General features: G+C 48.3%; 1 protein-coding gene across 1 annotated transcript in view; it reads left to right on the top strand.

The window, feature by feature from the left end:
* Window positions 1–895: 895 nt before the first annotated feature.
* The window catches only part of LOC139230271 (protein shisa-9-like), a 148,119-nt gene continuing 127,315 nt past the window's right edge, over window positions 896–21,699 (top strand). The window contains exon 1 of the mRNA XM_070862099.1: window positions 896–1,422. Within this exon, the coding sequence (XP_070718200.1) occupies window positions 896–1,422 (527 nt within the window). The remainder of the gene's footprint in view (window positions 1,423–21,699) is intronic.

Genomic DNA, 21,699 nt, shown 5'->3' with positions numbered 1-21,699 from the left:
CCGGATGCTCTTCTTCCACTTGGGGTGGTCTTTGGCCAGGGACTCCCAGGTATCGGTGGGGTGTTACATTTTATCAAGGAGGCTTTGAGGGTGTCCTTGAAACGTTTCCTCTGCCCACCTGGGGCTCGCTTGCTGTGTAGGAGTTCCGAGTAGAGCGCTTGCTTTGGGAGTCTTGTGTCGGGCATGCGGACAATATGGCCTGCCCAACAGAGCTGGTCGAGTTTGACTACACTCGACCATTGCCCCCACAGAGCATCTAGCCCCCTCAACCTATATAAAGTCACAGTCTCAGTAGCTGGGGAGACCGCAACAGACCAGAATGTCCGCACCCAGCACCCACTGAAGGGAAACAACATGTTGCTGAGGAGAGGAGGAGGCGAATGTGTCCAATAAATCTGATATATGGTACCAGCAGGAATAGCTTTTAACTAAATGGTGGATCAAATGTCCAAAGACAATCGCAGTCAAAATGCTTGAGTGTTGTTTGCCGTGTTGAATCCTGAATGAAGGGCTCTGTGTTTTATTGAGTACGACGATGAGTTTTTATGGGTCTGTGTCTATCCTGGTTCCTACAGGGTTCGAGCAATGATGTAATTTACTGTCTCTCCCTCCAGCTCATCATAACAGCAGATCTGGAGCATTGGCAGCTGTCCAAGATCCCTCGCACACACACACACACACAAAGAAAAGGACCTCTGGGAGGCTGGCTTCAGTGTTGGACTGTCTCTCGAAGCTGCATGTTGCTGCCTCTGTCGTCATCTTCCAAGCTCGCCCGAGTACTTTGAGTTCCAACCCCTCCCGAGTGGCGTCAGCTTGACCTTCAGGAAGAGTTAGCTGTAACTTAGACCGCACGTTCCTCGCCGGCCTTCTGCGCCCGTGTTGGATGCACGTGGCCATGGAGTTCCGCTTGATGATTGGGCTGTGGGGCTACTTCGTGACGGGGCAGGTGCTGATCTGGGCCAGCGCGCACAGCGGCAAGGTGGACCAGTTGGACGGGCAGTCCGCCAACGGGACCAAGGCCTCCCCCTTGGAGGTCACCCTGGGGTCGACGGAGGCCCCCCTGAACTCGGACCGGTGCCGAGGCTACTACGACGTGATGGGACAGTGGGACCCACCGTTCAACTGCAACGCGGGCACCTACCTGTACTGCTGCGGCACCTGCGGCTACCGCTTCTGCTGCGAGTTTCAGCACGACCGCTTGGACCAGAGCACCTGCACCAACTACGACACGCCAAACTGGGCCAACACCGGCACGCCCCCCGTCAAGGTGGACGACACCATCGAGGACCCAGAGAAGGACAAGACCAACATGATCGTCTACATCATCTGCGGGGTGGTGGCCATCATGGTGCTGGTGGGCATCTTCACCAAACTCGGCCTGGAGAAGGCCCGGGGACCTCAGACCGAGATGAACATGTCCAGGTAAGAGAGCGTAACGCGGCCTAACCGAGTCCGATGTGTCGCGGGTGGGGGGGGGAAAGGGGGAGCCTTTAAATGTGCTCGTCGGCCTCCCGCGGTATTGCAGGCGGGTGTCAAGGCCAAGTGTAGTCTCTGAGTGAAGCAGACAACTGTTGTACCTAGGGCCGCAGGGGGGCGGGGTGGGGGGGGGTTCAGCCCCCATTTTAAGATCATGTTACTGCTTTTATAGTAGAAATAGAAAATGCTGGAAACGCTCAGCAGGTCAGGCGGCAACTGCGGAGAACGAAACAGAGTTAACGTCACGGGTCGGTGACCTCCCGTCAGAACTGGAAAAAGTTACAGATGGAACAGGTTTAAAGCAAGTCATCACCATCATCATAGGCAGTCCCTCGAAATCGAGGAAGACTTGCTTCTGTTATGTCTATAGTGTACTTATGAATGACTCCACGAGGCAATGTGTTGTACTTGAACTGTAGTGACCTTGGTCCTTTATTCCAAATTCCAGAGTGCTGTGCAAGTATGGTGTGCAGCCTTTTATACAGGGCCCTGCCACCAGGGCAGGAAACCCCTGGTCTCCACCAGTTGCACCCTCTAGTGGTGCCAGCATGTATGTACACGATGTGAACCTTATTGATAGTACATCAGGTAAACAAGTCTCCATCTTATACAATCTCACAGTGACTACACAGAGAGTATATCCATAGTCAGCATATACAACAGCTTTCACTCTAAAAATGTGTTCTTCGGTGACTGAACAGTCCAATACGGGAATTCCAGTCCCTGTCGCAGGTGGGACAGACAGTGGTTGAGGGAAAGGGTGGGCAGGGAGTCTGATTTGCCGCACGCTCCTTCCGCTGCCTGCGCTTGGTCTCTGCATGCTCTCGGCGATGAGACTCGAGGTGCTCAGCGCCCTCCCGGATGCTCTTCCTCCACTTAGGGCGGTCTTTGGCCAGGGATTCCCAGGTGTCGGTGGGAATGTTGCACTTTATCGGGGACAGAGGCAGGGAGAGAGGGGAGGGGATAGGATGAAAGGCCGGTCGAATCGAAAGCCTTCCAGACTCAACATCGAGTTCAACAATTTCAGATTATAACCTCTGCCCCCATTTTTCGGGCAGCAGCTGCTGTTGGTGATTCTGACATTCCCATTTACACCTCCTCTAGACCCATCTCATGTTTCTTTACTTGCCTCATTACCATCTCCGTCATCCCCTTTGTCATTTAATCTCTCCTGCCTGCCACCCTATCACAGACCTTCCCTTTTGGTCTTTTCTCCCTCTCCACCGCCACCCTTTACCCTGCCTCTGCATTTGTTTAAAAACCTGTTACATCTGTAATATTTTCCAGTTCTGACGAAGGGTCATCGACCTGAAACGTGAACTCTGTCTCTCTCCCCACAGACGCTGCCTGACCTGCTGAGTATTTCTAGCATTTTCTGTTTATATTTCAGAATTTCCAGCATCCGCAGGATTCTGCTTTTGCTTTACTCTTTCTATCATTTCTACGCCCAGATCAATAATGAAAATTGGCAATGTAAACATGTCACACTGTCATTACACTTCCTGCCAGTGGTGGCGCTGCAGCGCCATCAACTGGCATGACCTGTTTACAGAGGCGGTTTCAAGTAGGAATGGGAAGGTCGGAATTTAAAATAGGAAATGGTGGCAGAAAGTGCGTGCAGACGCAAGATTTTCGAATCTATTCTCGGTGGCTGTAGACAGACAGCCGGGACGCACCAGCCTGAGAAAGCTGTCGGTGGCATCGCCCTGTGCTAACCTCGGCGTCCCGTGGGGCGACGTCCCCCGAAGGGGCCGCAAAGGGGTCGGCGCGCACGGCAATTACATCATCGCCGCGCCGGTACGCTAATCGCGGGGTGTGGCGCAAACCACTTTTCAACCGGGGGGCAATTCCAGGGCGGTGGAGGCAGGGGGGGGGCGCTTTGGCCACCACACCCGGGTAAAAATCTCCCCGAGACGCTAGCGGGCCTTTCTGAGGGGGAAGTTTCGGCCCCCATTGTCTTTACCCGCCTTTGATCCACGCCCCTTGATACCTTCACAGACTATAAATCTGCCGATCTCAGTTTTGAAAATGCTTATTGACACAACATCCAGCAGTGAACTACTGATTTCCACTGTGAAGAAGCACTTTCTGCTTTCACTCCTCAATGGCCTGGCTCCAATTTTAAGACTGGACCCCTTTGTTCTTGATTCCATCACCAGAGGACATAGCTTTTCTTTCTCTACTTTATCGAATCCCTTAATCATTTTAAATGCCTCAATGAGATCACCGCTGAACCTTCTGAACTCAAGGGAATGCATCCAAAGTCGATGCAACCTCCCCATAATTTAATGCTTTAAGTCACGGTATCATGTTGGTAAGCGAGTGTATCAGCTGTGGCTCAGTGGGTAGCACACTCCCCTTCTGAGTCAGAATGGTTGTGGGTTCAAGTCCCATTCCAGGTACATGTAGCACAAAAATCCAAGGTGACAATCCCATTGCTGCACTGTCAGAGGTGCTGTCTTGCAGATGAGACATTAAACTGAGGCCCCATCTGCCCCCTCAGGTAGACGTAAAAGATCCCGTGGCACTATTTCGAAGAACAGCAGCGGAGTCTATCCCTGGGGCCAATATTTATCCCTCAATCAACACCACTAAAACGGATAATCTGGTCATTATCACATTGCTGTGTGTGGGAGCTTGCTGTGCGCAAATTGGCGTTTCCTACATTACCACTGACTGCATTTCAAAAAGTATTTTATTGGTTGTAAAGTGCTTTGGGACGTTTGGTGGTCGTGAAAGGCGCTATATAAATCCAAGTCTTTCTTTAAATCTGCATTACACCCACTCCAAGACCAATATAGCCTTCCTGAGGTGCGGTGCATAGAACTGAACGCAGGGCTCCAGATGGAGGTCTGACAAAGGCTCTGTATAACTGAAGCATCACTTCCTCACTGTTATAGTCCAACCTCCTTGAACTAAAGCCCAAAATCCCATTAGCGTCCGTGATTACTTTTTAGACTAAAAGCAGTAGCTTTTAGTGATTCGTGTACACTGACCCCCTCGGGCTAGAAATTCTCCAGCCTGTCATTATTTGATAAGTTTTTGTGAAGAAACAAGAATAAAAATGTAGCCATTTCTTAAGGTGGTAAATTTGGCCACAAAATACGCCTGGTGTGAAAAATCGGCGTTGCACGAGGATTCGCAGCGGAAACCGCGATCTCGCCAACTTTAGCCAAAAATACAGGCCCTTGGGAGTGGAGAAAAAAACGCACAAAAAAATTGCAAAAAAACAAAAAACATTTGTAAGACTCTTAACTAAGTAATCGCTGCAAAAGAATTAAAAAAATAAGAACTTTAACTTACCTTGTTTGCAGGTCTTCCTACTTACCGACATTTCTGAGGCTGCATCGCAGGCTTTTCTCATGCGTTTTTTTTCACCCGAGAACGGGTTCGCCGAACAGCCAAATTTAGGCGGTGCGATGCTTTTGCATGTGCACCTTGGCAATTCGCTTTTCGGCGATATTTTGAAAACACCATTCTTAAATTTTGGGTAAGTTTGTGTACTTCCTGTACTTTTAAGAACAAAAAAGCAGTTTTAACGCAAAAAAAATCTGCGCTAAAACGTGCGATGGTCTGGCTCATTTCCAGCCCCTAAACCCCTTTGCTCCTGAACAGTATCTATAATCTCTTGCCATTTGGAAAATATTCCAATGCGTCTTTCTTGGTTCCAAAGTGGATGACCTCTCTCGTCCCCACATTGAACTCCGTCTGCCACGTTTTTGTCCACTCACTTATTATGTCTCTGTCAAACTTTAGTCAAACATGCCTGTTTCGATCGTCTGGATAGGTCGGAGGAGAATTTTTCTCAATTCTTTTCCCCAATTGGCCTTGGATTTTTGTCTGGTTTTTTGCCTCTCCCAGGAGATCACATGGTTCCGGTTAGGGTGGAATGTAGAATGTTTCGGTGCAAGGGGTGTCGCAGTTGTGTGGGGCGGACTGGTTGGGCCGGGTGCTCTTTACCTTTCCGCCATTGTTCATTGTTCATAGGTTTATATGTCACCTTCAGGGCTGCTGACCGAGGGCCGTGCGGCTTTTTGTCGGCCGGCGCGGACACGATGGGCCGGAATGGCCTCCTTCTGTGCTGTAAATTTCTATGTTTCTATGTTTCTATGCTGTCCATACACTCATACAATACAGGTGAATGTACTTCCCGTGTATATCTACTTAGCAAACATCTGCTGCTGTTCAGTACCCAAGGACGTAAAGCAATCACAAGGATCCCAAAAAAAATGTTTTACCATTTCTTACCATTTTAGCAACAAACGCACAAAAAGCTTAGCGTTCACATTCATACGCTGTGAGAGACTGAATATCGAAATGAATTGCCCATCCATGGTGGCGATTGTTCGTTTACTAATCAGAAATACATTTGGCCACATCTGGATTCCCAAGATCGTTGGTTTAATGGTGTAATGGTGAGCACTCTGGACTTTGAATCTAGTGATCCGAGTTCAAATCTTAGTGTCCCCCTCCCCTTTGAAAGTGGACACTTGTAAATTATGGTTTTAGAGCCCAAAAAAAAATCACAAAAAAACCCCACAAAAACAAAATATAAAAAAAGAGGGCAGTTAAAAGTGTCTGGAGTGTCCCCCAGATCAGGGGGGCACTTGATCTAATGTTTATTTTGTTCCCCCAAAAGAGTTGTGGCAAGTGGCTAATGTACTGGACATAAGAACAAGGAGCAGGAGTCGGCCATTCGGCCCCTCAAGCCTGCTCCACCATTCAATAAGATCATGGCTGATCTGCTACCTCAACTCCACTTTCCTGCACTATCCCTATATCCCTTGATTCCCTTAATATCCAAAAATCCATCGATCTCTGTCTTGAATATACTCAAAGACTGAGCCTCCACAGCCCTCTGAGCTGGAGAATTCCAAAAGTTCACCAGCCTTCGAGTGAAGAAATTTCTTCTCATCTCAGTCCTAATTGGCCAACCCCTGATTCGGAGACTGTGACAACCCTGGCCTATACAAATGTTACCGGTCTCCTGTGTGCAACTTCTTGCTACAGGCTTTTACACCGTGACCCAGTTGCACTTGCCTGCGGGGTGACCGGTTAAGATCCACACCTCATTCTTTACTCAGTCCCAGGACTGTGTAAATGCTGGACAGCTGCACTCAGTCCTACAAGCAGTCTGCAACAACTCGAAATATTACAGGAAAGGCAGCAAAGCGGTTACTGTTACTGGATCAGTAACCCAAAGGGTCCTGGACTAATGATCCGGAGATCCGAGTTCAAATCCCACCACGGCAGCTGTGGAATTTAAATTCAGTTAATTAAATAAATTTGGAATAAAAAGCTAGTGCCAGTAATGGTGACCACAAAAAACCCATGTGGTTCATTAATGCCCTTTAGGAAAGGAAATCTCCAGACCCACAGCAATGTGGTTAACTCTTAACTGCCTCTCTGAAATGGCCCAGCAAGACAGTACCAAATTGCTATCACAATGTATGTGACAACTCCCTCCCTAACAGCACTGTGGGAGAATAGGTCAAACCTCCCTTATCCAGAACTCCCTTATCCGGAACCACCCCTTGTCCAGAACCATTCCCGGCCACCGGGTGGTACATGCGCAGAACTCCGACATGAACAAATTGAAGTCCTTCCTTGCTGCCGACTCCCGCAATCGCTGGCCTGACCCCGCGATCCACCGCACCCCACCCCTCCCCTTGCCCACGATCTCTCTGCCACACTCCCAGCCCCAAGCCAGCCAGGCCCGCTATCCCCTGTACCTTAGCGTCCTTGACCAGCCCAGCATCAAAGCACTGACCACACTTGACCAGCTCCGCTGGGCAGGCCACATTGTTCGCATGCCAGGCACGAGACTCCCAAAGCAAGCGCTCTACTCGGAACTCCTTCACGGCAAACGAGCCAAAGGTGGGCAGCAGAAATGTTACAAAGACACCTTCAAAGCCTCCCTGATAAAGTCCAACATCCCTACTGACACCTGGGAGACCCTGGCCAAAGACCGCCCTAAATGGAGGAAGCGCATCCGGGAGGGTGCTGAGCACCTCAAGTCTTGTCGCCGAGAGCATGCAGAAAGCAAGCACAGGCAGTGGAAAGAGCGTGCGGCAAACTTGTCCCACCCTCCCCTTCCCTCAATGACTATCTGCCCCACCTGTGACAGGGACTGTGGTTCTCGTATTGGACTGTTCAGCCACCCACCGATTCCGAGGGATAGCCTATGAGTACCTGTACCATCCAATTTAACGTGACCACCCCTCGTCTTGAAAAATCCCTTATCCGGAACAGGCCAGGTCCCTAGGGTTCCGGATAAGGGAAGTTCAACCTGTACCTTCAGCAAACGGACTGCCGCAGTTCAAGAAGGAGGCTCACCGCCATCTTCTCGAGGGGCAATTAGGGGTAGACAATAAATGCAGACCTTGCCCGCGACGCACATGAATGAATTTTTTTAAATTACGCAGTAATTATCTCAATAACTTCCTTTTTGTCAAGACCATTTATGGTTGAATATCTGGTAAGAAACTGAAACGCAGAGAGACTGAGACAGGAAGCCGAGTGTCAGCTTCACTGAGCTGCACCGGGCCACGAGGCCCATGTGGCCGAGCGCAGAGCGACCCAAACTGACCAGAGCCGGGCTCGGGGTGCTGCAGTTGGACTTTAGACCCCGGGTCAGAGAGTGAGCATCAGGCGAAGATGGGTTTGGACTGCTCTGTGATGCTCCCCACGGTGCAATATCCTGCGGGCACTTGAGATGGACTTTTGGTGAGGGGAGTGGAGAAATAAAAATGAGATTTCTGACGGGAGGGTGGGGCGGGCGGGTGAGCTGGATGAGCTAAGATGGACCCAGGTTTGTACCATAGATGGGGTCTGTGAGGAGCACCCCTGTGTAAGTATAGATGTATCAGGTAGAATAGCTGGAGTAAATATGACAAATTTTGCAACACAGAAACAGGCCATTTGGTCCAACTGGTCTGTGCCGGTGTTTATGGTCCATCCTATCAGCCTATCCTTCCCGTCCTTTCTCCCTCATGTACTTATCTAGCTTTCCCTTAAATGCATCTGTACTATTAAAATATATTAACGACTTATTCTGCAATGGCTATACAAGGTCGGGCCTGGAGTGTGGGAGACATTAGCTCATTGACCATCCATCAGAAGAGAGAAGAAATATAATAGGTATGTAATAAAGCAATCAAGGAGGTTTGAATAAGAGGTTATGTCACGGATGTACTGGGAAGGGTTGAGACTTTGAATGGCACAGAGAGAGACGGAGGGCTCTTGTGGAAACATGCGTAGTGTAATAAACAGCCGAAGACATCCAGGGTATTCACAACAAACAGTAGCAGCTCACATCACCTCTTAACAAACTTACATATCAACAGTATACACACAGAATGCACGGACATATGGTGTCCACATTTGTCCTACATAATTAAAGCTATAATTAAACACACTGGAGCTTCTGGGGAACTTCAATCAAATCTTGCTGAAGATAGTGTAAGCACTCAAGACGGCACACTTGTGACCTCCTGAGCAGATCTTGGTGCGTGAGTATTGGTACCATATCCCATATTACTGCATGTAAGGGGTCGTGTCTTGTTATCTCATTGAACTGATTTAATAAAGAGTATCAACCAGACGTTACAATATTTCCTAGTCCTAGAACTTGTGTTAGAGGCTAAAGGTTGCATGACAATATCTTATAATACCGCTAGGTAAAGGCATTAGAGATATATAAGAACTTAAGAAATAGAAGCAGGAGTAGGCCATTCGATCCCTCGAGCCTGCTCCGCCACTCGTTAAGATCACCTCAACTCCACCTTCCCACTCTATCCCCATATAGGGGGGTGGGGGGGATGTACCAATATGCTCAGAAACCTCTTCCCCTCCCCAATTTCTCACTGTTTAAACTGCCTGATTTCTGTCGATCAGTGGGTACGGTAGTATAGTGGTTATGTTACTGGACTAATAATCCAGAAACGTGACTTCAAATCCCACCACGGCAGTTAGGGAATTTGTCCAAATTTGGAATAAAAAGCTAGTATCAGTAATGGTGACCATGCAACTACCAATTGTTGTAAAAAACCATCTGGTTCACTAACGTCCTTTAGGGAAGGAAATCTGCCGTCCTTACCAGGTCTGGCCTATATGTGACTCCAGACCCACAGCAATGTGTTTGACTCTTCATTGCCCTCTGAAATGGCCTAGCAAACCACCCTGTCGCATCAAATAAAATGTCCGTCTCTGCCCCTGCCTCAGCTCATCCACTGCAGAAGCCCTCATCCATGTCTTTCTTACCTATAGACTTGACTGTTCCAACACACTCCTGGCCGGCCTCCCACATTCTATCCTATGTAAACTCGAGGTGATCCAAAACTCGTCTGCCTGTGCCCTAACTCGCACCAAGTCCCACTCACCCATCATCCCTGTGCTCGCCGACCTGCTTTCACTCCAGGTTCAGCAACGCCTCAATTTCAAAATTCTCATCCTTGTTTACAAATCCCTCCATGACCCTCGCCCCTCCCTATCTCTGTAATCTCCTCCAGCCCCACAACCCCCCGAGATCTCTGCGCTCCTCTAATTCTGCCCTCCTGAGCATCCCTGATTATAACTGTTCAACCATCGGTGGCCATGCCTTCTGTTGCCTGGGCCCCAAGCTCTGGAACTCTAAACCTCTCCGCCTCTCTACCTCTCTTTCCTCCTTTAAGACGATCCTTAAAACCTACCCCTTTGACAAGTTTTTTTGGTCTCATAACACCCCTGTGAAGCGCCTTGGGACGTTTCACTACATTAAAGGCGCTTTATAAATACAAGTTGTTGTTGTTGCCACGATGGACTGCAGTGGTTCAAGAAGGCGACTCACCACCACCTTTTCAAGGGGCAATTAGGGATGGGAAATAAATGCCGGCCTTGTCAGCAACTCCCACATCCCTTGGATGAATTAAAAGAAAGATTTATCCCGAGTCTCCTAAAGGAAAGGGCCTCAGGGCCTGAAATTTGAGTCAGCACTCTCAGACACCATCAGGTCTGATGCAGCTCCGTCCCCCCTCCCCCCATTCTGCTCCATATAAGGCCAATGTCTGTATCATTTTGTCTATTTCACGCGACCCTCCGCCCCAATCCAGCTCTCTCCCCTCCCCCACTGACCCCTGCTAACAGACGGTAATACAGATGTAATGTATTTAATAATAATAAAAATATTAATAACGTTTATTTATATTGCGCCTTTAACGTAGTAAAACGTCCCAACGTGCTTCACAACCATTTTGCAACACGTTAGAAATTGACCATTGAGGGAAAGAGAGAAAAAGCTTGACAAGGAAGTGTAAAAAGAGATTAAAGGCTTGGGTCCGAAGCAGCAGCCAAAATGCGCACGCAGATAGAAAAAGCTCAAAAAATACATTTTTAAAAATTTTAAAAAAAATTTAAATTCAAATTACATTGTAAATAATTCAATAAGGAGTATACAATAGTAAAATCAGTATAATAAAGATTAATTATAATTAAACAAAATTAAATAATATATACCATAATTATAAATTAAGTTAAAATTAGAAAATCAGCAATTGAAGCAAATTAAATCAGTTGTTAGCTTTCTTTAAGATTCATTCCCTGCCCAATGATTCAATTAATTTGGAAGAATCAATCACTGTCCTCCATCCTTGTGATGTCATCATTTTATTCCTTTATTTTCTCATTTTGTCCTCTTGTAATAGCTCCAGGCTCGAGCTGCCTCCATTGTCAGGGAGACGCAGATGTTTAAATCTCCCTCCAGCTGCTCCAGGCTCGAGCTGCCTCCATTGTCAGGGGAGACGCTGATGTTTAAATCTCCCTCCAGCTGCTCCAGGCTTGAGCTGCCTCCGTTGTCAGGGAGACACTGATGTTTAAATCTCCCTCCAGCTGCTCCAGGCACAAGCTGCCTCCGTTGTCAGGGAGACACTGATGTTTAAATCTTCCTCCAGCTACTCGAGGCTCGGGCTGCCTCCGTTGTCAGGGAGACGCTGATGTTTAAATCTCCCTCCAGCTGCTCCAGGCTCGAGCTGCCTCCGTTGTCAGGGAGAAGCTTATGCTTAATACACCCTCCAGCCTGACATGTGATGTTCATAGGGACTGGTCAGCCTGCACCACCGTTCCCGATTGGCTACTCTTCAAGTGCGGGACTTGACGTTGAGTATTTTGGCACACTATTCGACCAGGAAAGGTGTCGCAGCTGAGCGCAGTCGTCTCCTCAGCCGACGCCCACCCTTCAACAGAAGGGTCTCCAGACACCAATCAGAAGCAGGAGTCCTAAATAAATTGTTTTTTTTATTCCTCGGCCCAGAGGCACTGAGGCAAACTTTAGATCCTCCTCCCCCCGCAACCCCCTATCCGGACGAGCTCAGCGAACTCAACACAGACGAGGGAATTGAGCCAAACTGAACTCAAAGATCTGACAGAACGCATTAAGAAAATATATATTTGAGGAATTTTCACACCGCATTATAAGTGCGTGCAGCCCCAAGCAATTATGAACAGATTGCTTGGATTTCTTGGCCTGTAAATAACTCAGAGCAGTGAGTGTCCTGTGGTTTCAGCTTGCTCAGACAGTTTACCCTCGCAGTAAAGTGTGTGAGTGCTTCTGGATACATGTACAGGAATTAAATGGAGCCACACCGGTCATGTGTGAGACAAGAGTGAGTCTACGAAGCTTCAATACTGTCTATAGCGTTTCCGTCGCCTTCATTGCGTGGAGGAGGTCCATGCTGCAAGCTTTGGCCTGGATATCCAACTTGGATATTGATGTTTCATTTGCTTTGCTACTACTGTATGAAAGAATAAGATTGCTTGTAATACAAATGAATCATCCTAAAAAAGAAAGACTTGCATCTATATAGCGCCTGAGGGGATCTTGTTGAAACGTATTAGATTCTGAGGGGGCTGGACAGGGTAGATGCAGAGAGGATGTTTCCCCTCGTGGGGGAATCTAGAACTCGGGGGCATAGTTTCAGAACAAGGGGTCGCCCATTTAAGACAGAAATGAAGAGGAATTTCTTCTCTCAGAGGGTCGTGAATCTTTGGAATTCTCTACCCCAGAGAGCTGTGGAGGCTGGGTTGTTGAATGTATTTAAGGTGGAGATAGACAGATTTCTGAACGAGAGGGGAGTCAAAGGTTATGGGGAGTGGGCAGGGAAGTGGAGTTGAGGCCAAGATCAGATCAGCCATGATCTTATTAAATGGCAGAGCAGGCTCGAGGGGCCAAAATGGCCTCCTCCTGCTCCTATTTCTTATGCTCTTATGTCTGTTCCTTCATAACCTCAAGATATTCCCAAAGCGTTTCATAGCCAATGCGTGCTTTTCAATTGTAGTCACTGTTGCAATGTGGGAAACGCGGCAGCCAATTTGCGCACAGCAAGCTCCCACAAACAGCAATGTGATTATGACAGATAATCTGTTTTTAGTGATGTTGGTTGAAAGATGAATATTGGCCAGGACACCTGTCAATATTTATCCCTCGAGTAGTGCCATGGTTTTTTTTTACAACCACCTGAGGGGGCAGATGGGGCCTCGGTTTAACATCTCATCCAGAAGACGGCACCTCCGACAGTGCAGCGCTCCCTCAGCACTGCTCTGGGAGTGTCAGCCTAGACTTTTGTGCACCTGCAGTGGGACTTGAAATCACGACCTGCTGACTCAGAGGCGAGAGGGTTTTACTCAGGGATTGCTGGCGGCAGTGTCCTGGAGATGAATCTTTAATTCCCGGAAACTCCTGGCAATCCTGGTGGGCTGACCACCCTTAGCCCAGGCATGTGGAGGTGAAACATAGCACGCCAGCTCCTATCTTAGAAGCAACGTTTCCCCTTGCAAGTTTGACCCGGGGCCAATGTTTATCCCTCAATCAACGTCACTGGAGCACATTATCTGGGTCATTATCATATCGCCGTTTGTGGGAGCTTGCTGTGTGCAAATTGCCTGCCGCGTTTCCCACATTACAACAGTGACTGCACTCCAAAAGTACTTCATCGGCTGCAAAGGGCTTCGGCACGTTTCCTGAGGTTATGAAAGGCGCTATAGAAATGCAAGTCTTTATTTTTGAACTAAGTTGAGCTGTTCCAGTACAGGCCAGCCTGGAAAAGCTCCCTCTGCTTTGTTCTGCACTGGGGCATTTAGCGAGACGCTGGTTTGGCTCTGGCTTTACTCGGTTATTCTCTCACAAGCCCCCTCGACACTATTCGGGCCGGCTGACGGCCTGCTCCTTGGGCCGTGGGCAGCACCAATCAGGTTGGGGAACTCAGATTAGGGGGCGATAGGGGGAGGACGCGGAACCCCCCCCCCCCTCCCCCACCTCCCGCCCCCCAAAGGGTCCAATTTCGCGGACAGTGGGGCGATAAACAGCCGGAGAGCTGTGCTGGAGGCCAGCCAGGTTTGTCAGTGAGCCGCGCAGACAGTTTATGGAGATAACTTTGAGATCTTGAGAATGGAACCACTCCTGGACAAAAGCCAGTAGCTCATTAGGTCCCGCTGTCTTTTTGACTCCTTCCCATGAAGGAGTCACCACCTTCACGATAAAACGGAGGGCAAACGCCATTTGTTTGGCATCAAATGTCACTATTTGATGTAGCAACCGAGCCGTGCGGAGCAGATGCTCCCTGGTCTGACCCTTTACCTGTGCTAAGTTAGCGAAGGCAGCAGAGGAGCAGGCGGAGGGGGGGGGGGGGGGGCGTTGCGACAGTTTGCCTCAGTACCCCGCGAACAAACCCAACCACTTGCTGTCCAGTGACTCCTGCTGGAGCACACCGCATGGTTGGACATGGAGTGACCAGGCTCCATTGCAATGCTGAAATAATTTGCCGGCGCTCGCTGTGTTTATCTGCAAACAAATGTGGTGTAGGAGCAAGAAGATACACTTGTCGCTCCTCTCGCATGGCAATATCCTCCGACGTGACTTGTGTTTTGGCGTCACTCGACTGAAAATAACAAAAATTGGCCAAAACCTGACCTCCAGCTCCGTTGATTGGACGCCGCAGCAAGTTCGCTCGGCCAACCAAATGTGCTCCTGACTGCTTCAAAAACATCAGAGTTGCTTCTGCTTGGAGCATGGTCAGGTCTCCCAGGACTGTCTCACAACACTTGGCTGGCACAGGATTACTTTGGAGTGGTGCCCGTTGTGACGTGGGCAAACGTGGCAGCCATCCATGTGCACAGCAAGATCCCAAAAAAACAGCGAGGAGCCGAACAGTCAGTGAAACCCTTTGGTTTCTGTTCTTTGGCGGTGTTGGCCAGGTCACTGGGAGAGTTGCCTGCGGTTCTTGAAGATTCAACCTGGACCCACAAGGCAGGGCCTGAGTTTGACACCCGACCACGTTAGCATCCCCGGAGTGTCAGCTCCGGCGTGTCAGCCCCAGTCGGCATAAATGGTTCATTCTCTGGTTGGCAACCAGTAACTAGTGGGGTGCTGCAGGGATCAGTGCTGGGACCCCAACTGTTTACAATCTATATTAACGACTTGGAAGAAGGGACTGAGTGTAACGTAGCCAAGTTTGCTGATTATACAAAGATGGGAGGAAAAGCAATGTGTGAGGAGGACACAAAAAATCTGCAAAAGGACATAGACAGGCTAAGTGAGTAGGCAAAAATTTGGCAGATGGAGTATAATGTGAGGTCATGCACTTTGGTAGAAAAAAAATCAAAGAGCAAGTTATTATTTAAATGGAGAAAGATTGCAAAGTGCTGCAGTACAATGGGACCTGGAGGTACTTGTGCATGAAACACAAAAGGATTGTATGCAAGTACAGCAAGTGATCAGGAAGGTCAATGGTATCTTGGCCTTTATTGCAAAGGGGATGGAGTATAAAAGCAGGCAAGTCTTGCTACCTTTATACGGTATTGGTGAGGCCACACCTGGAATACTGCGTGCAGTTTTGGTTTCCATATTTACCAAAGGATATACTTGCTTTGGAGGCAGTTCAGAGAAGGTTCACTAGGTTGATTCCGGAGATGAGGGGGTTGACTTATGAGGAAAGATTGAGTAGGTTGGGCCTCTACTCATTGAAATTCAGAAGAATGAGAGATGATCTTATCGAAACGTATAAGATTATGAGGGGGCTTGATGCAGAGAGGATGTTTCCACTGATGGGGGAAACGAGATCTAGAGGGCATGATCTAAGAATAAGGGGCTGCTCATTTAAAACTGAAATGAGGAGGAATTTCTTCTCTCAGAGAGTTGTAAATCTGTAGAATTTGCTGCCTCAGAGAGCTGTGGAAGCTGGGACATTGAATAAATTTAAGACAGAAATAGACAGTTTCTTAAACGATAAGGGAATAAGGGGTTATGGGGAGCGGGTGGGGAAGTGGAGCTGAGTCCATGATCGGACCAGCCATGATCTTATTGAATGGCGGAGCAGACTCGAGGGGCCGTTTGGCCTACTCCTGTTCCTATTTCTTATGTTCTTATTATGTGCCTCGAGGCCCCGGCACGACAATGTGTGCGTTCACACAAGAACATAAGAACATAAGAAATAGGAGCAGGGGTAGGCCATTCGGCCCCTCGAGCCTTCTCCGCCATTTAATAAGATCACGGCTGATCTGATCTTGGGCTCAATTCCACTTCCCCGCCTGATCCCCATAACCCTTCACCTCCCTTATCATTCAAAAATTAATCTATCTCCACCTTAAATATACTCAATGACCCAGCCTCCACCGCTCTCTGGGGCAGAGAATTCCACAGATTCACGACCCTCTGAGAGAAGAAATTACTCCTCACACTTACAGTACTTCAAGTTTGCAAGCCTTGGCTGTGCCGTTGAGGATGCCAGTCAGACATGCCAACCATTAACGCTTCAGGCTGAGGCTTGGGGCCTCTGACCTTGCTGTCCACTGGTCAATGCTCTCTGGCAAGAAAATTAGCGCAGGTTTGAACCTTCCTGCCCTCGCCCCAGGCCTCCCGCAACAACCCAAGGCAAAGCTACTCTGGCAAAGCCGATTGCCATCACACTATCGAGCTTGTTGTCACGTGGCTCTGGATCACACGCTCGTGAGTATATCTGAATCACCCGAGTGTGTGAGTGCGCGTGCAATCCCAACAGTGCAGTGTTCTTAAAGTGGGGCATGTAATAGAGGTGTTCAAAATCACAAGCTTTTATTTTTGGAATGAATAAGGCGATCCAGTTTCCAATGGCCGGGTCAAACTTCCTCCCGAGCAGTACTGTGGGAACACCTTCACCACACGGACTGCAGCGGTTCAAGAAGACAGCTCACTGCCACCTTCTCAAGGGGCAATTAGGGATGGGCAATAAATGCCGGCCTTGGTGGTGACGCCCACATCCCAGGAACGAATAAATTTAAATAAAGGGTCGGTAACCAGAGGAAGGATATACTTGCCATAGAGTGAGTTCACCAGACTGACTCCTGGGATGGAGGGATTGTCCTATGAGGAGAGATTGAGGAGACTGAGGGCCCGAACTTGGTGGCCTTACCGCCCGCTGCCGGCGAGTTTTTTTGGGTGGTCTCCCTCAGTGCCAGTTTCCACTAGGCCTCCCGTCGGCGGGGGAGGGGGAGGACCGCTGGGAACCGCCCGCTGACGGCCGCTAGCGCGCAAAGGCGCGTAAGTGCCCTCCCGCCCGCCGAGCTGGCAGATTCCTCCGGGCGGGAGCCGGCGGCAGCGGAGGAGAAGCGTTGCGTGGAGGCAGCTCTAACCCCAACGGTAAGTATGAAGACCCGCAAAAAAAACGTCAGTGAACTGCTTCTAATTTTTTTTTTCAGCAACTTATGTGGATGGAGCCCCCTGAAGGTGTTCCAGAGGTTTTTTTTTGGGTGAAAATTTTTATTTCCTCCCCTCCCTGGGCCAGACTCAATCCTCGGCGGCACTTTGGCAAGGATCACATTTGCCGCCGAGATTGAGAGCTCCCGCCCGCTGCCGCCCAGATTCACGGCGTTTTTTTTGCCGCTGGGCGGTCTTTCGAGGACTTTTACACGAAACTCCCACCCAAAGTACCGTCAGGTATCTCGGCGGTCCTTTGGGTGGCAAACGGGCGGAACTTGACTTCCACCAAGTTCGGGCTCTCAGCTTATATTCCCTAGAGTTTAGAAGAATAAGAGGTGATCTCATTGAAACATACACAATTCTTACAGGGCTTGACAGGACTGAGATGAGGAGAAACGTCTTCACTCAGAGAATTGTGAACCTGTGGAATTCTCTCCCACAGAAAGTTGTTGAGGCCAGTTCGTTAGATATATTCAAAAGGGAGTTAGATGTGGCCCTTACGGCTAAAGGGATCAAGGAGTATGGAGAGAAAGCAGGAATGGGGTACTGAAGTTGCATGATCAGCCATGATCATATTGAATGGTGGTGCAGGCTCGAAGGGCCGAATGGCCTACTCCTGCACCTATTTTCTATGTTTCTATGTTTCTATGCAGGAAGGATGTTTCCCCCTGGCTGGGGAGTCTAGAACCAAGGGTCACAGTCTCAGGATAAGGGGTCGGCCATTTCAGACTGAGATGAGGAGAAATGTCTTCACTCAGAGATGGTGAATCTTTGGAATTCTCTACCCCAGAGGGCTGTGGAAGCTCAGTCTTTGAGTATATTCAAGACAGAGATCGATAGATTTTTGGATATTAAGGGAGTCAAGGGATATGGGGACAGTGCAGGAAAGTGGAGTTGAGGTCGAAGATCAGCCCTGATCTAATTGAATGACGGAGCAGGCTCAAGGGGCCGAATGGCCTGCTCCAGCTGCTATTATGTTCTTATGTTCAGAGGATACAGATTTAAGATAATTGGCAAAAGAACCAGAGGTGAAATAAAAATAATGTATTTGTTTACAGAGTGAGTTGTGATCTGGAACGTGCTGCCTGATCACGGTTGCCTGAGGGTGATTGAAACAGATTCAAAAGTAACTTTCAGAAGGGAATTGGATAAATATTTGAAGGGGAGTGATTAGCAGGACAATGGGGAATGAGTGGGGAGTGGGTCTAATTGGACAGCATGATGGGCTGAATCCCTCCTCCTTATTTCCTATTTTCTGTGCTCTATGATTTCATGAATAAATTCATGCCAAGGACACCGGGAGGGCTCTTTGCTGTTCTTCAAATAGAGATTGGGATTTTATTTATGTGCACGTGAGAGAGCAGACTGGAACTTTGATTTAAAATTTAACGTCTCGTCTCCCTCAGTATTGGGCTGAAATATCAGCGTGCCTTGTGCTCTCCTGGGTGGTAGGCTGACACCAATAAAGCGTCTTTCGCAGTGCATATATAAGTAAATTGAGAACAGTTTTCAAAGTCAGAGTGCGTCAGTAGGTGCTGCGGGCAGACACATAGCCAGAAGCACTCTGCGATGTCCTGTGGATGTGATGGGGCACTACATAAATGCAATTCTTCGTGCCTTATTCTTAGTGTGGGTTGACCGTGGACAGAGATTGTTCCATCCATTTAAAAGCACTTGACATCTATGGGGCAATGTAAGCAGTGCAATGAATAATTATCACAACTTTAATAAGTTGCAATCCCTGAGGCCCGACACAGTCATTAAGGTCCTCTTGAAAGCATTAAATTCAGCCCGCTGTCGAAATCCATGCTGTACTTGTCAGTGATAGCAGCGTGAAGTCATTTTTATTTCTCCATAAAAGCAAACTAACTTTTCTGATAGGTTCAGAAGAGCAACAGGGGCTGGAAACCACTGGGGCCGTAAATAATGGAGGAGCAATTATCGTCTCACTTCTCAGTTCCTGTACCCCTCACGCCAACTTGCTTAGCACGGTTTCAACAGCGAGCTCAATGTAATGCTTTGAATTGGACCTTAATGACCCCCTCGGGCCGGGGATTACAAATTATTAAAGATCTACTAATGCTCACATTACCCCATAGATATTGGGGCTCACATTGCCCATAGATTTGTGAAAGGGAAATCATGCTTGACAAATCTTCTGGAATTTTTTGAGAATGTTTCCAGTAGAGTGGACAAGGGAGAACCAGTTGATGTGATGTATTTAGACTTTCAGAAGGATTTCGACAAGGTCCCACACAAGAGATTAATGTTCAAAGTTAAAGCACATGGGATTGGGGGTAGTGTGCTGACGTGGATTGAGAACTAGTTGTCAGACAGGAAGCAAAGAGTAGGAGTAAATGGGTACATTTCAGAATGGTAGGCGGTGACTAGTAGGGTACCGCAAGATTCTGTGCTGGGGCCCCAGCTGTTTACACTGTACATTAATGATTTAGACGAGGGGATTAAATGTAGTATCTCCAAATTTGCGGATGACACTAAGTTGGGTGGCAGTGTGAGCTGCGAGGAGGATGCTATGAGGCTGCAGAGTGACTTGGATAGGTTAGGTGAGTGGACAAATGCATGGCAGATGAAGTATAATGTGGCTAAATGTGAGGTTATCCACTTTGGTGGTAAAAACAGAGAGACAGGCTATTATCTGAATGGTGACAGATTAGGAAAAGTGGAGGTGCAACGAGGCCTGGGTGTCATGGTACATCAGTCATTGAAGGTTGGCATGCAGGTACAGCAGGCGGTTAAGAAAGCAAATGGCATGTTGGCCTTCATAACGAGGGGATTTGAGTACAGGGGCAGGGAGGTGTTACTACAGTTGTACAGGGCCTTGGTAAGGCCACACCTGGAGTATTGTGTTCAGTTTTGGTCTCCTAACTTGAGGAAGGACATTCTTGCTATTAAGGGAGTGCAGCGAAGGTTCACCAGACTGATTCCCGGGATGGCAGGACTGACATATCAAGAAAGACTGGATCAACTGGGCTTGTATTCACTGGAGTTCAGAAGAATGAGAGGGGATCTCATAGAAACGTTTAAAATTCTGACGGGTTTAGACAGGTTAGATGCAGGAAGAATGTTCCCAATGTTGGGAAGTTCAGAACCAGGGGTCACAGTCTAAGGGTAAGGGGTAAGCCATTTAGGGCCGAGATGAGGAGAAACTTCTTCACCCAGAGAGTGGTGAACCTGTGGAATTCTCTACCACAAAAAGTTGTTGAGGCCAATTCACTAAATATATTCAAAAAGGAGTTAGATGTAGTCCTTACTACTAGGGAGATCAAGGGGTATGGAGATAAAGCAGGAATGGGGTACTGAAGTTGCATGTTCAGCCATGAACTCATTGAATGGCAGTGCAGGCTCGAAGGGCCGAATGGCCTACTCCTGCACCTATTTTCTATGTTTCTATGTAGATATTGGGGCTCACATTGTCCATAGATACTGGGGCTCACATAGTACCATAGATATTGGGGCTCACATTGCCCATAGTTATGAGAAGAGAATAAGGGGTTATGGAGAGCGGCAGGGAAGTGGACCTGAGTCCATGATCGGATCAGCCATGATCGTACTAAATGGCGGAGCAGGCTCGAGGGGTCGTATGGTCTACTCCTGCTCCTATTTCTTATGTTCTTATGTTCTTATATTGGGGTTCACATTGCCCCATAGATGTTGAGCTTCACATTGCCCCATAGATATTGAGCTTCACATTGCCCCATAGATATTGAACGCTCTTAGATGGATGGGGCAGTCTCTGTCTGCGGTTGATCCACATTAAGAAAGAAAAGACAGAAATAATTTGTATAGTGCCTCATCAGGACATCCACAGGACATCGCAAAGTGCTTGCTATCCACGTTCTGAGACTTTGGACTTTAGCCTGTTTTATTTTCATAGATAGAAAACAGCCCTTCAAAACCTTCAGTTAGTCCTATGTCCACCGCAGCTGAAACGGTGTTTTTATGTCCTATTCCCCGCGCTAAAATAACGGAAGGTTGAACGTGCTTGCGGTTTAATTCATGGTGAGTCTGTGTCCCACTGCACTTTCAGTCTCATTCCTTGTCTTCACCCGCTGGTGGCCTATATTCAGGGCTGTTTTGTGCTGTCAACCTTTCTAAGACTGTGCCAGCATTTTCAAAGCCGTTGCTCAGTCTTACCTCATTTTGTTATGCCAAGGGGAAGACACACATGTCCCCAAAAGGTTCCTCGTGGAACATAGGAACAGGAGGAGGCCATTCAGCCCCTCCAGCCTCTTCTGCCATTCAATGAGATCACGGCTGCTCTGTACCTAACTCCATCTACCCGCCCTGGTTCCGTCACCCTTAATGCCCACATCCGACAAAAATCTATCAATTTCAGTTTTGAAATTTTCAATTGACCCCCCCCCGCCCAGCCTCAACAGCTTTTTGGGGGAGAAAGTTCCAGATTTCCAACACCCTTTGTGTGAAGGAGTGTTTCCTGACATCACCCCTGAACGGCCTGGCTCTAATTTTAAGGTAATGCCCTCTTGTTCTGGACTCCC

The sequence above is a fragment of the Pristiophorus japonicus genome, chromosome 19 (genome assembly GCF_044704955.1).
Source record: "Pristiophorus japonicus isolate sPriJap1 chromosome 19, sPriJap1.hap1, whole genome shotgun sequence".
NCBI classification, from domain to species: Eukaryota; Metazoa; Chordata; class Chondrichthyes; family Pristiophoridae; genus Pristiophorus; species Pristiophorus japonicus.
The sequence above is the reverse complement of the archived record's forward strand: the minus strand, read 5'-3'. Positions and strand labels throughout refer to the sequence as shown.